The sequence below is a fragment of the Microchirus variegatus genome, assembly GCF_963457635.1.
Source record: "Microchirus variegatus genome assembly, chromosome: 17".
NCBI lineage: Eukaryota > Metazoa > Chordata > Actinopteri > Pleuronectiformes > Soleidae > Microchirus > Microchirus variegatus.
Window position 1 is genome coordinate 23,643,120 of NC_139818.1, and position 15,250 is coordinate 23,658,369.

General features: G+C 41.9%; 1 protein-coding gene across 1 annotated transcript in view; it reads left to right on the forward strand.

Moving 5' to 3' along the window:
- Positions 1–12,890, forward strand: part of arhgap22b (Rho GTPase activating protein 22b) — a gene marked incomplete at both ends in the record, with an annotated part of 35,550 nt that extends 22,660 nt beyond the window's left edge. Inside the window, 7 exons of the mRNA XM_083904302.1 lie at positions 4,655–4,783; positions 8,856–9,063; positions 9,138–9,270; positions 9,360–9,433; positions 9,519–9,640; positions 10,527–11,580; positions 12,668–12,890. Of these exons, the coding sequence (XP_083760428.1) occupies positions 4,655–4,783; positions 8,856–9,063; positions 9,138–9,270; positions 9,360–9,433; positions 9,519–9,640; positions 10,527–11,580; positions 12,668–12,890 (1,943 nt within the window). The remainder of the gene's footprint in view (positions 1–4,654; positions 4,784–8,855; positions 9,064–9,137; positions 9,271–9,359; positions 9,434–9,518; positions 9,641–10,526; positions 11,581–12,667) is intronic.
- Positions 12,891–15,250: the final 2,360 nt, after the last annotated feature.

Below are 15,250 nucleotides of genomic sequence, written 5' to 3' on the forward strand. Positions count from 1 at the left end.
GAATGAGCCTCAGGAAGAGCAGAGCAGCGAATGAATGGGCAGAGTGAACGGGGTGAGGACCAAGACACGGGACTCGTGTTTGACAGGTTTTTTGTGTCGGCTGGCGTTGAGCATGAGTCACTGCCAGGTCCTGGCCCTCAGTGCTACCTGTGACTGGAAGAAGCCTCTTGTTCATGAGGCAGCGTTAGACCACAGACGGGTCCCAGAGACGCTCTCGCTCAGACATGGGGCCGGTCTGCTGCAAGCCGGACAGACTGAAGAAACACCGTCTCCAAGGTAACGGGAAACAGATGCTGGAGATTTTTTTACAAGTGTAGAGGAGACTGTGGAGTGGAGCGTCTGAGACTGATGGGATTTACAGTATGTTTAGTACCAACTCTGATTTATGGCTTCTTCTTCTTCTTCTTCTTCTTCTTCTTCTTCTTCTTTTTTTTTGCACAGGATTAAGGTGCAGACTCTGTTTCTCACCCTTTTAGCCGATCATTCATTCTGGGTTTCAATATTTCGATTGACCAAAGTGTTTAAATGTCTTTAAAGTCGATAAGAAGTACGGTTTTCTTGTTTTTCCATGTCTCTGGTCTTATGTTGTCATATCCTGATATGCATTTCAATGCTATATCACAAAGGCATGATTGACAGGTCATTTCCATTCAATTACTGGAATAATTTGAGTGTGACTCAGTGCCTTCACTTGGTGGAATGATATGAGATCCGAGACGTGTTGACGTCAAGTATTCCTGCACTTGCTGGCAGATCATTGATTGAGCATCTGACCACTTGTGGTTTTAATGTGTATTTGTCATTGTTTTTCATAGTGAGAGGAAAGCTGGTCCATTCTGAACCCCAAACCCTAACCCTAACCCCATTATCAGCCCCAAAACCATCAAATTAAACCTAATGAGCTTAGAACCAACCCCAAACCTCAAAACTAACTCCATTCCTAACTCAGAGACACTTACCCCAACTCAAATGTCAAAACTAACCCCATTTGGAACTCTCAAACCCTCAAATTCCGTCCCATTCTTAACCCTAAGACCCCAAACTTCAACACAAACCCTAAAAATATCCCCATTCTGAACCCCAAACCCTAAATTAATAACCCGTTTCTCAGCCCCAAAACCCTCAAATTAATGAAATTCCTAACTCTATGGAGTTAAGACCCAACCCAAACCCCAAAACTAACTCAGAGACCCTAACCCTTACTCAAACGTCAAAACTAACCCCATTCAGAACACCCAAACCCTCATATTCACCCCATTCTTAACCCTAATGCACTAAGCCCCAACACAAACGGTAAAAATAACCCCATTCATCTCCCAAAAACCGTAAAATTAATGAAATTCCTAACTCTATGGAGCTTAGACCCAACCCAAACCCCAAAACTAACTCCATTCCTAACTCATAGACCCTTACCCCAACTCAAATGTCAAAAATAACACCATTTGGAATCTCAAATTCACCCCATTCTTACACTAATATCCTAAACCTCAACACAAACCCCCAAAAAATCCCTATTTTAATACCCTTAATCCAAACCCCAAAAAACTAACCCCATAGTGAACTCCCAACCCCAAAATAATAACCCCATTCCTATACCCCAATACCCTAACCCCATACTCAACCCCAATACCCTCAAATTAAAGAAATTCCTAATCCAAAGAGTTTAAACCCAACCCAAACCCCTATTCTGAACCATATAACCCACAAACTAACTCCATTCCTAACTCAGAGACCCTTACCCCAACTCAAACGTCAAAACTAACCCCATTCAGAGCTCCCAAACCCTCAAATTCACCCCATCCTTAACCCTAATGCCCTAAACCTCAACACAAACCCTAAAAACATCCCCGTTCTGATACCCTTAACCCTTAAAGTAACTGAATTCTTAATGCTAACACCCTAACCCCCAATCCAAACCCCAAAACTAACCCCATACTGAACTCATCAACCCTAAAAATTGACCCCATTCCCAAACCTCTAAAACCCTCACATCTCCATGTGCTGTAAATCTTCATGTACTAATGACTACAATAAATAATCTGCGGTTCTATGAGCTGCTCTGACAGTAATGTTAGTGTAGCTAATGCATTATCTCCTGACAGTCTCTCTCTCTCTCTCTGTGTGTGTGTGTTACTCAGTGTCTCTCTCTCATTCTCTCATATATAACAATAATTAACCGCACAGAGGTCGCGTAAAGTAAATCCCCGACCGACTCACGGAGCCCAGTCATCGGAGGCTTTATTAATAGAGGATGTAGCCTGAGGGAAAACACGCACACACACACACACACACACACACACACACGGAAGATAAGAATATAAAATTAATGGCGTAATATTTTTCAGGCTAATAGAGATCGGTAGGATCCTCTTTAAAACCACATAGCAGCTTTTCTGAAGCCGATTAAGTAACATGTTTTTATCCTGATTGTTTAATCTACACAAAAGACAAAATGTATAAAATTACAATTAGACGTTTTACATAACACGGTGTAGGGAAAACTAAAATGTACGCGCTCTTGATACGTCACGCTAGCAAGAGCGTAAGTTTCAGTCACATCATTGTAGTATTTCTTCTTATATAAAACCTTCCGTGAAATAGAAGTTACATGTTTTAAGTTAAGCGCTAAATTACAGTTAAGTGTTTGCTAGGCTAGAACTAAGATGAACGGACGTTAGCATCCTGGCTAATTTAAGCGTTGTGTTTATTACCCGTGTTGTTAGCTGACTCGGCTGTCGATGGTTAGTAATAGATGGTAAGCTGTTGGCTAACGAGTTATGTCATACATTTTCTTTTTTGGCCATTTGGCCACAGAGCACAGGTAAAATCATTAGCTAATAGCTAGCTATATAATACTAACCACAGAGAGCTAACTCTGGAACACGTAGCCTAGCAAACACTTCCTTAATAGAATATATGTGTTTAAAGGTGAAGTAAGTAGTTTATAGTGCCATCTAGAGGAGAGGCTGAAATTTACAACAAAGAACGGTAGAAACATGGCGTCTCGCTGCTAACAGTGGCTACGCAACCGCGGCCCGCGACTATGTTAATATATATGTTTACATGACTTTTTGAAACACTACGAAAATGAAACAAAAACTATTATACAGCGACTAGACAATGCAGGAGCACGTAATATGTAAACCCATAAATACTACACATTGTCCCTTTAATCAGGCTTTGGGCTCTTAACGCTTCAGCGTACCAAGACATTTTGGACAATGCTATGCTTCCACTGAGCGTTTGACCTCATAAATGCTCTACACAACACACATTCACATAGAAACGCTCCGAGGAAAGTCTTCCAAGAAGAGTGGAAACTGTTGTAACTGCAAAAGGGGACCAAAGTAGTGTATATATATATATATATATATATATATATATATATACACTACCTCATTGTTTTTAACGGTTATAAATGTGATAAATTTGTTTGTTAGCTTTGCAGCAGACGGAAAATAACACGGTTGACGGCGATGATCGGGAAAAAAGTCAAACCCGAGGACGTCCTGAAGACGAGCACCGCCGCGTATTGACCGTTTAATAAGTTCAAACAAATCCGTCCTTTTCGCTCATCTCCTCTTCAACGTAGTCCACGAACCACCTGACATTTGAGAAACGGTCCGCTATAATTATCTGGAGTATATCTTCACGTAAGCAGATGCTCAAAATGTCACCGTGTGTGAGACTCGGAGTTGGTCTTATCTTAATTGGCTTCACAGAGGGAATTTTTAGATGTTTCCGACGGCTCTTTTTTCAGCGACGCTGGGGTTTAGCTCTGCTGCGCTTCTTTACATCCGCGTCCGTCAGGACGATTTCCATAAATTCTCCTAATTAACGTCCCTTCTTTCCAAGTCCACGCGGTTTATTCATACGTTCCCTCAGACGGTCGTCGTCGTCGTCGTCGTCATCATCATCATCGTTTGCAGAGCTGGAGCGACAACGGTGCTTAAACTTTACGGTGTTTGAATTCCCTCCCCGCGGCTAAATGACTGCGACAACAGTGACGGTGACTGTGGCAACGATACTTTTTGTTTTAACTCGGACAAAATAAAAGCGCTAGCGTGCAGCATTCACTCATTCACGGCTTTATAAATGATACATTGGTGTGTCAGGTGTGAGCGCTGATACTGAGCTCCAATCACCAAAGGTTAGTTCAGTTCAGCATGATGACATGAAAATGTGGAAAGTGTGGAAGTGTTCTGCTGCATTCAAAATGCAGCAAATGTGCCATCTAGTGGCAGAAAGCCCTTACTGCAAACTGGATTTGAGTTTCTGGCAAAAATGGAATGGATTATCGTCTACGTTTCTTTATACATATACTACAAATCAATAAGTGTTAATGCAGAGTCATTAAATATATAATTTGTCTATTTCATTTCACATTTTGGGATATAATTCAGAGGTTTGGCACCTCAGATTTAACGATACTTAACCAAATAAAGCAGAAAAGGAAAAGCTCATGACTACAAAAAGAAACTCTTATACCAATCAATGGTTGACCTAATCGGTTAATCTACTAAATAAGTAAGTGATAGAGGTTTTTGCAGGTAAAAAGCAGAATAAATGCCTACGAATGAACATTTTTGGAGGATTTTGAGTTGTTTTTTTTGACTAACCTCTACTTTCTGTCTCCGTGTTTGTCGTCGTGCAGGTGGATCAGGAGAGAAGGACCGAGCGCCCGTCAGCCATGAATCCTTCCTGCTCATGGCCAACTCCCAGACGGACATGGACGACTGGGTCAAGGCCATACGACGGGTCATCTGGGCGCCGTTCGGAGGAGGTAAAGACAAAAAACCTGTTGATCTGCGAACAACAACAACAACAACAACAAGAGAAACACGATCACAACAAGAGAAACACAATAGTTCGACCTCAAATGAGCAACAATTAAAAACTGGAGGATTTACTGACGACAGATTGACATTCACGTCAACAAAGACGACACATTTAAAGAACACGCTGCTGTTCTTATGATCAAGTTCTCATCAAAAATCACTGAAACTTCTCTTAAACTTCTACAAACGCACATATATACATATACATATATACACATATATAGACATACACAGAAAGTATATGCAATTTAACCTTACATACATGTATAATATATATATACATATATGTGTATATATATACACATGTATATACATATATACATATATAGAAACACATATATATACATACATATATACACATACATACATATGTATACACATATATACATATATAGAAACATATATATACATACATATATACACATATAGACACACACAGAAAGTATATACAATTTAACCTTACATACATGTATAATATATATACATATATATACACATATGTGTGTGTGTGTATATATATACACACATGTATATACATATACACAAATATACACATATATATATACATATACACACATATATACATATACACATATATACACATATAGACACATATATATATACATACATATATATACATATATACACATATACACGCGTGGAACCTCAATTTCAAAAATAGAAGACCTGAGTGTGTCTCTTAGGTTTCTGTATGTTGATGCTGGGCTGTATCAGTATACGTGTGTGTGTGTGTGTGTGTGTACGTTCTTATATATGTATTTTTCCTGGTGGTTCACTCTGTGGACAGCGTGTCCACTTGACACGAGGCCAGAAATACAACCAGGCTGGTGTGAACTGGGACATGAGGACATGAGGACATGAGGACATGAGGACATGAGGACATACAGAGCAGCTGAACAACGTGGTGTTGGGTTACAAAGGAGCTGCTGTGTATTAATAGGGGGATAAATGTGTAGCATAACACACATATGCTATATAGCGTGTGTGTGTGTGATGTCACTGGCTCTCATTTTAAATGTCACTTTTCACCTCATTTTTGATAAACACGTGTGATAATCTCATCTCATAATCTTTTCATCATAAAATGACGTTAAATTCTCACACTGGAGACAATAACTGTACGACTAGGAGTGAATTTGGACGTAAAACACAATATTTACCATTTAAAAGTATCATATTTATAGTATTATCTACTAATTCGCCTTCTATATTTTGAACGTAAAAAACAACATTTTGGACGGAATAGTGTAGTATGATGTTTTTGTCAAATTTTGGACCAAAAAAATTTTGTTTTTTTAAATTGTCACATTTTGGACGCCATAGTATGCATTTTGGTCAAATTTTGGACCATATTTTCTTTTGAAAAAAAATTCTCAAATTTCGACCCAAATTTTTTTTTGACGTTTTTGTCAAATTTTGGACCGAAAAAATGTTTTTAAAAAAAAATGCAAATTTTGGATAGCATAGTATAGTATGAGGTTTTTGTCAAAATTTGGACCAAAAAAAATTTTTAAATTTTTTTTTCAAATTTTGGACGGCATAGTATGGTATGACGTTTTTGTCAAATTTTGGACCAAAAAAAATTTTCAATTTTTTTTTCAAATTTTGGACGGCATAGTTTTGTATGACGTTTTTGTCAAATTTTGGACCAAAAAAATGTTCTAAAAATTTTTCAAATTTTGGACGGCATAGTTTTGTATGACGTTTTTGTCAAATTTTGGACCAAAAAAAATTTTCTAAAATTTTTTCAAATTTTGGACGGCATAGTATGGTATGACGTTTTTGTCAAATTTTGGACCAAAAAAAATGTTCACATTTTTTTTCAAATTTTGGACGGCATAGTTTTGTATGACGTTTTTGTCAAATTTTGGACCAAAAAAATGTTTCTAAACATTTTTCAAATTTTGGACCAAAAAAATGTTTCTAAACATTTTTCAAATTTTGGACCAAAAAAATGTTTCTTAACATTTTTCAAATTTTGGACGGCATAGTTGTGTATGACGTTTTTGTCAAATTTTGGACCAAAAAAAATTTTCTAAAAATTTTTCAAATTTTGGACGGCATAGTATGGTATGACGTTTTTGTCAAATTTTGGACCAAAAAAAATGTTCACATTTTTTTTCAAATTTTGGACGGCATAGTTTTGTATGACGTTTTTGTCAAATTTTGGACCAAAAAAATGTTTCTAAACATTTTTCAAATTTTGGACCAAAAAAATGTTTCTAAACATTTTTCAAATTTTGGACCAAAAAAATGTTTCTTAACATTTTTCAAATTTTGGACGGCATAGTTGTGTATGACGTTTTTGTCAAATTTTGGACCAAAAAAAATTTTCTAAAAATTTTTCAAATTTTGGACGGCATAGTATGGTATGACGTTTTTGTCAAATTTTGGACCAAAAAAATGTTTCTAAACATTTTTCAAATTTTGGACCAAAAAAATGTTTCTAAACATTTTTCAAATTTTGGACGGCATAGTATGGTATGACGTTTTTGTCACCTACATTTCACAGAGTGGGTCTTTAACCCATGCTGGCTGGGTCAGAGAGTAGGGGGTGTCCATCTTTCCGTCTGTCTGTCTGTCTGTCTGTGGCTTCTCAGACAAGAATAGATCTGCCGTCAGCTCATGGAGCTGTCGTTAAGCAGCAGTAGCAGCAGCAGCAGTAGCAGTAGCATCAGCAGCAGTGTGGTCCCAGCACCCACATGCTTCCCCCCTCGCGCGGTCACACGGTCACATGTCTGAGCTCCATCAGCTGCAGCAGCTGTCGGTGGTCACTTCAGCTCCTGCTCTCTCTCTGTGACACAGACACAGACTTTATGAATGTGAGGTTAATCTGGCAGCGAGCGGTCAAATAAATGCCTGAGCTGGAGTGGATGAACCTGGTGAAATGTGGTTTTGGAGCGTTTGAGGAGAGGACCAGGAGGACCAGGAGGACCAGGAGGACCAGGAGGACCAGGAGGAGGAGGAGGAGGAGGAGGAGGAGGAACTCTGTGCTGCTGTGCAGCGTCTGCTCGCTCACACACTACGACTACAGTGAGCTGCGCTCGTCCAGCTGCGACTGCTGCAGCCTGTCGTCAGGTAACGCAGAGGAGGAGGACGAGCATTAGACGCTTTAAATCTGAGAGGATTTCCTGTTCCCTGCCGAGTCATCATTTAGTGGATTTTTTCTGATCTTAAAACAACAGATTTTTTGTTTGTCGTCCAGGAAAATGTTCTATTTTGTCTGTTTTTGTTGGTTTTTCTGGTCGTTTTTTGTACTTTTTTTTGCTTCTAATTTAAATATAATGGAATAGAAACGAGGGGTCGCACGGTGGAACAGAGGCGAGCATTGTTGCCCCACACTAACTAACTGGTTCTGGTTTATTTGGTGTATTTATTTATTTTTATCTAAAAAACAAATTGCTTATGTTTTCATTAATGCAATCTACTGTTTGTTGTTGTTTGTATTGCTTCCCATTTGAATAGAATAGAATAGAATAGAAGGCCTTCATTGTCAGTTATAAACATAAAACATACAAATACAGGCTAACAACTAAATAACAATTGTTCTTTTTATATATATAATCAATAAATCTGTTGATTATTTTCTTGATTAATTAATTTAAGTCTTTAAGTCCATGAAATGTGAGTCAATGTCCTCAAAAGTCTGCAAAAATTCACATTTAATAAGCCAAAAAACACCTAAAACGATTCATCCATTATCCAAATAGTTTGACGATTCATTCATAAAATACCAGTTTTTCCTTAGTTTCAAGTCAGTCTGTCCACCAGCTCTTTAAAGTGTTTGATATTCTTATTAATAACTGATTTATATGCCTGTAAACAACTGTTATAGTCTAAATAAAAGGTCCTAAATGTGAAGAACTGGGTAATTACATGAACTCATGTTCAGTGTTCACTGTCATTTTAAACCCGTTATCTTCAAAACTGGACAAACTATAAGAGGTTTTTGTATCAGCTCAGTACTCACCGTCCTCCACACGTGTGTGTCCTCAGGGATATTCGGTCAGCGGCTGGAGGACACGGTGCAGTACGAGAAGAAGTTTGGCCCCCGGCTGGCCCCCCTGCTGGTGGAGCAGTGCGTGGACTTCATCAGGGACCGAGGTCTGGACGAGGAGGGACTGTTCCGGATGCCGGGTCAGGCCAACCTGGTCAAAGACCTGCAGGAGGCGTTCGACTGCGGAGACAAGCCTCTGTTTGACAGGTGAACACAGGCGACTGTAACCAGCTTTTGGAGACATAAATAATGAACAAAAATAATTATTATTCTCCCTGCAGTAACACAGACGTCCACACGGTGGCATCCTTGCTGAAGTTGTACCTGCGAGAGCTGCCTGAACCAGTCATTCCCTTCTCCAAATATGAAGACTTCCTGACCTGCGCACAGCTGTTGGCCAAAGACGAGGAGGAGGTTTGTGTGTTTTCTGTGTATTTTTACATATATATATACGTATATGTATAAATATAAAGAAATAAATTAAATGGTGTGTCTGACAATAGGGGGTCCAGGAGCTTGGAAATCAAGTAAACACTCTACCTCTACCCAACTACAATCTCCTCAAGTACATATGCAAGTAAGTAGTCGTTGTAGAGTCCGGTCCAGAAGCATCTCGGACGAAATGTCTCCAAAAAAAATAATTCCAACGATTCTCTCTTCAGATTCCTCGACGAGGTCCAGTCGCACTGCAACGAGAACAAGATGAGCGTCCAGAACCTCGCCACGGTGTTTGGACCAAATATTCTTCGACCCAAAATGGAGGACCCGGTCACTATCATGGAAGGTTTGTGCTTGGGCTTTGGGCTTGTACCACAGTGGCCGTAAAAGATCTACTGCGTGGGAACTAGTGACATCCACTGGTGGAAATGCAGAGTGCAACAATGGGAGATGACCTCTGATAAGGCCTTCCCTTTCTCGAGTCAGGAAATCTTCAAGTCTGTTTATGTTAGAAGATGGCAACCCCCCCTTGCCTTATGCTGCGTTCCAGAGTTCCATCCAAACCAGTCAGACGTGGGACTTATCCGACCACCAACGAGAAAAAAGTGCACTGGAATGCCTGTCGAAGTGGGACCTCCTACTCGCGAAGTCGGGGCTGATCGACCTACCCCCGACTTCACCAAAATGACGTCGGAGAATAATGGCGGCACCCATGGAGTCACACAAATAGGCTATGAACTTTACTTTTCTGCAGGTTAGAGTTGTTTTAGACAGATATGTAGGGCTACGGTAAAGGTAGACTCATGGCGTTATATGTATGGCTTTCACATATACGGCTCGCTTGTGTATGTAAGTAGAGACTGAATTGCTGACGGTCAAAATGCCTCTTCAAACATAAATCTAAAGCGCCGCGATCGTCCATGTTTTCTAACATTCGACTTCAATTGCTGGAACGCTTTGAAGTAGGAGTTAGTACAATCCAGGTAGGGTAAGTCCCACATCCCATTTGTTTGGATGGGCTCTGGAACGCAGCATTTAGTCAATATAAAACCTTTATTTTAAAGCTATGACACTCAAATAAAGTGAGTTACAAAGCCTATGGTTACTATATACAATTTGTGCCACGAAGGCCTCGTAAAATTTAGGAGGCCTTTGCGGCACAAATTGAACATTTATTGTTACACACTGGACCTTTAACGTAATGTGGTACAAATGTGCTCCATATTTCCCAGGTACGTCTCTGGTCCAGCACCTGATGACAATCCTCATTAGGGAACACGACCGTTTGTACTCAGGGAGGGACCAGGAAGGACCCGCCATACCGCAGACAGAACTTCCCGTCCAGGGACATCAGCTGCAACACCGTAGCCTCGGGGCCTGGATCTCTGAGGAAGACCTCCAGACCTGCCCGGTCCCCAACCCGGACCAAGAGCTGCACAGCAGTGCCTCATCCCTGGACGCCAAACTGTGTGCAGCCGTTACGCCCACCCAGACCCAGACCCAGACCCCGAGCCCAAACCCTGGACCAAAACTGGGGTCCTCGTCGGGGAAAGGCGAAACTGTGGTGAGTCCGAGTAAACAAGCCAAGGCCCTGCCGTCGTGGAAGTACACGTTCAAAAGCTCCTCAGCGCCGCGGTCTCAGCCTCAGGCGAAGCAGAGCAGCAGCGGTGGATCTGTGGCAGAGACGACCAGCGTATCTTCTGGCGGTGGAGGAGGAGGTGGGAGTGGTGGTGGTGGTGGTGGAGGTAACTGGCTCATGAACGGTTTGTCCTCCTTGAGAGGTCACCGGCGCACGTCTTCAGGCGAGCGGTCCACCCGTGACCGCGACTCGAGCGGCTCCTCGCAGAGACTGTCCACCTACGACAACGTCACCTCGTCCTCCAGCATGGGCAGCGTGCCCAGCGTCTCCAGCACGCCGTGGTCCACCTCCTCCTGCGAGATCTCCGTCCCAGACTCGGGGAGCGAACCGTCGGCGAACCAGAACTGTGCGGTAGGTGGAGGCGAGAGCGGGGAAAAGGGGGAGCGGGGAGCGGCGGAGAGTCCGAGGGACGGCGGGGCGACGACGGACCCGAGCTCGGAGCAGGACAGTTGCGAGGCCATGGAGCTGTGCAGCAGCAGCGCCGCCTGCAGCGAGAACGGAAACGTGGCTGCGACGGCAGCTGGGGTTCCGTCCATTATCATGACCGAGGACGGAGACGGCGTCAGTGCGACGATAAGCAGCCTGGTGGAAGGACTGAAGGACGAGTTGAGCAAGCAGCAGACGGTCTACGAGGCCAGGATACAAAAGTAAGTCTGGGTGCAAAGATCTTGCGATGATGGGGAAGTGGATTGAGAAAGTTAATTTTTCTAAATCCGACTGAAGTATCTCTGACGGATCTCTTGATATAGATTGTTTTCTTTGTCCCTTGCAGTTACACATGTTAACCACTAGATGGTAGGAACGTATTGATGATTTGTGGATTTTGGACCAATATTAGGACAGTTAAAATACCACAGTTACATTAGACGAGCAAGCAAGGAAACACGGAAGGATTCAAGGAACTTTTGAGAAAGGTTTGAAGTCATGTTGTGGCAACTTACCCAAAATAGAACCTTCATGGCCACAAATCGCCAAAATGGCCGACTTAATGTTGAGTTGAGGCCATGTTTCCAATGGACTTTTTCGTTCGTCTTGGGCTATAACATGTTCACACCAAGTTTCGGGGGAATTCGGTGGAACTCGATTTTGGCTCGGTTTTCACCTTAGGTTGTCTCTATGGAGCCCTTGGGCAAAGCACCGGGTTCGGGCCCTATGCGCAATATAACATTTTTTCGCCAGACCTGACCTCCATGTAATATTTCAAGAGTTTTTATGCACGTTAAAGGTGCATAAAGGTTGAAATCATGTTTTGGCATGTGGCGCCACCTACCGCCGTCTACCAATCATTGCAGTCAGTAGAGTCTCAGCTGCCGAGCAACCACGGGTTGCCAGTTAGGTCAGAAAACGAAACATAAAAGACCTCGGTATTTTTGAATTTGAATGTAGTAACCGTTTTTGGCCACATTCTTACATATGGCACCTTTAACCTTAGGTTGGCTCTATGGAGCCCTTGGGCAAAGCACCGGGTTCGGGCCCTATGCCAATATCACATTTTTTTCGCCAGACCTGACCTCCATGCAATATTTCAAGAGTTTTTATGCACGTTAACTCAACAACAGCAACCCTAGCATTCATGCTATTTTCAGGTTCCTCACACACAAATCCGTGCCAGGAGCCATTTTGGCCCCTAGCGTTCAAGCTCAAAAACACATTGACAGGGATTCCATTTTGTCTAATCTCTGAAAATACAGAACTTGACCTTTACTCTGTGTCTTTTTGTGTGCACGTCTTCAGGCTGGAAGAGTCCAGCGCCGCCCTGTGTGCGCAGATGGAACGCTTGGAACAGGAGATGGAGCAGGAACGGAAGAAGCAGCGCATGCTGGAGATCAAGCTACGGAACTCGGAGCGCGCGAGGGAGGACGCGGAGAACCGCAACCGTCTCCTGGAGAAGGAGATGGAGGATTTCTTCTCCACGCTGGGGGACCTGGCCCTGGGTGCGAGGACTAGCGACATTTGATATACGCGGCGGAGGGTCACTCAAGTCAAGTCTGAAGTCCGTCATCAGGGTTTATATTTTTTTTGGGGGGGACGCCGCGTTCTCAGGGCGTTCCGTCAAGAGAAGAACAAAACGTGTGGTGAAGGTCGACGCCATGTTTGTGTACATTCAGGACAAAACTCTAAAGAAAGAGAAATACTGGGACGGATATTCTGAAATGGAACCGGTCGAGACGCCGCTCCTGTGACGACGCGTCCGTGGTTTTGTGACGGCAGTATTTTAGCAGTTTGGACGCCCCCTAGTGGAACGTAAAGAAGTGGTTTCTTTGACATTTGCTGCATCTGAAGAGCGCCGACTTCTTAGTATTTAATATTTGACCGGGAAACAAAGTGAACAAATGTCACGCTGTAAAGATGTTGGGGACATCGACGTAGAACGCAGTGGTATTTATCGTACTCCGATATTTAATACTTTAAAGGAGGAACAGTTTGACATTTTGAGATGGGCCTGTGATTATTTACTTTTTTTTTGCTGAGGATTACATAACTGTACATCAAAAAAATATTCTCGACACAAAAAAAAAGTAAGTAAAACTGATCTCCGAGCTGTTCCTTCGACTGGGTCGTGAGTTTACCTAAATTACAAGAAAACGGCTCTCTTTGGCCAGATGTCCTGGGAATAAAAGTGGCTTAATTGTAGCGGTAACGCGCACCAGAAATAAAGTACAAATGATCAAACTGATGGACTTAAGTTCAAGCAAAGCAAACCGACGCCAGAAAATATAATAATTGTAGCGGTAATTGGGCTTTGGCGACTTGGACTTGGACCACCATGGGCCGCCATTCAAGCTAGGTCTGTTATTTAATCTAGCTATTACGGGACAAAACTAATTTGGCTGCCTGGATTATTGTTTTATACAGTTTTGGTTTTTTTTGGGGTGATTTGGGTGAACCCACGTCAGCTTTAGCAGAGGTTCCTCCGCGTCAGGTTCAGAGAAGTAGATTTTTCAAAATAAAGCCCATAAATTAAAGCAGCGACAGTGGAGGAATCTCTACGGCAGCTGCCTGTACGACTCCTACCAGTGCCTCTGTCGTCACCATCCGCACGGTTTCCACGTCCATTTCGACGGCAAACACCTCGCGGATGTCAACACACCTTTAACAAAAACAGGGATAATGAGAAGAAAAAAAAACAACACACATTTCCAAGCATGTTTAAGCTGCCTCACACACACACACACACACACAGATATGAGACACTGTGGCTCAGTAGGTGCAAACCGTTTTACGGTACACAGTAAATACCAAAGCTGGACCGCCTCAGCTGTCTGCTCACTAAAGATCAGAATGGCCTGCCTGGAAGCCATGTTGATTTTGGCACATGAAGCTTGAAACACTGCCCTCAAAAAAGAAACAATGGAATTTCCTGGTTTGTGCCTTCAGGGAAGTGTTTTTTTTTAAAATACAGTCGTGTTTGCTTGCTTGTTCTGAGATGTCGTGCATTATACACACATACATACATACATACATACATACAGTGGCTTTTATTTCGTTCTTCTTTTTAAAATATGGCAACAACTGACAAACAACAAAGACCTTGTTTTCCCTCGAAGGTGCCAACCCCTAGAATTGTACATGGAATGGAAGTTTTGAAATTGAGAATGTAAAAGTTAGTCGTGAATGTAAACGTGTCGTCGATGAAACCAGCCCTGTGGGGAAAAAAAATAAAAATAATAATAATAATAATAATAATAATAATGGAAGTGATTGAACAAAAACAATGTGGAACATCAGAAGTAGTCACTTTTTGAAAAAAAAATTTTTTTAGTGCTGGGTGCGTTAACGTGATAGCGGCGGTTAACGGCGTCAACGTTAACACATGACGCGTTTCCATGACAACCGACCGGAAAAAGACGCGCGTTACGTCATGTTTACGTGACTCCAGTTTGTTAAAATGAGTCTCTAAAGTAACGCTAAACTTCAAAAACAGAGGCACACATGCACAGTACACAGGTACGCTAGTTAGTGGTTATTTGTAGCGCTGCTCTTTTGGTTTAACAAACCGACCGTTCCAGTTCCACTCTGGCCGTGCTAATGGTGCTAAAGGAGCTAACGCAGCTAAGGTCAAAAATATTGTTTGTCCAAAATTTGAAAAAAAAAGTAATTTTTTTTTCCCCCAGATTTTGGATAAAACATGTTTTTTACTTTTTTTGACAAGTTTTGGACTACTTAAATGTCGTATGACTTTTTTTTTCAAATTTTGGACCACATTTTTTTTGGGCTTATTTTGACAAATTTTGGACAATTTTTCTTTTTTTTACCTTTTTCTCAAACATTTGGACGGCATTCTATGGTATAACTTATTTCAGATTTTGGACAAAA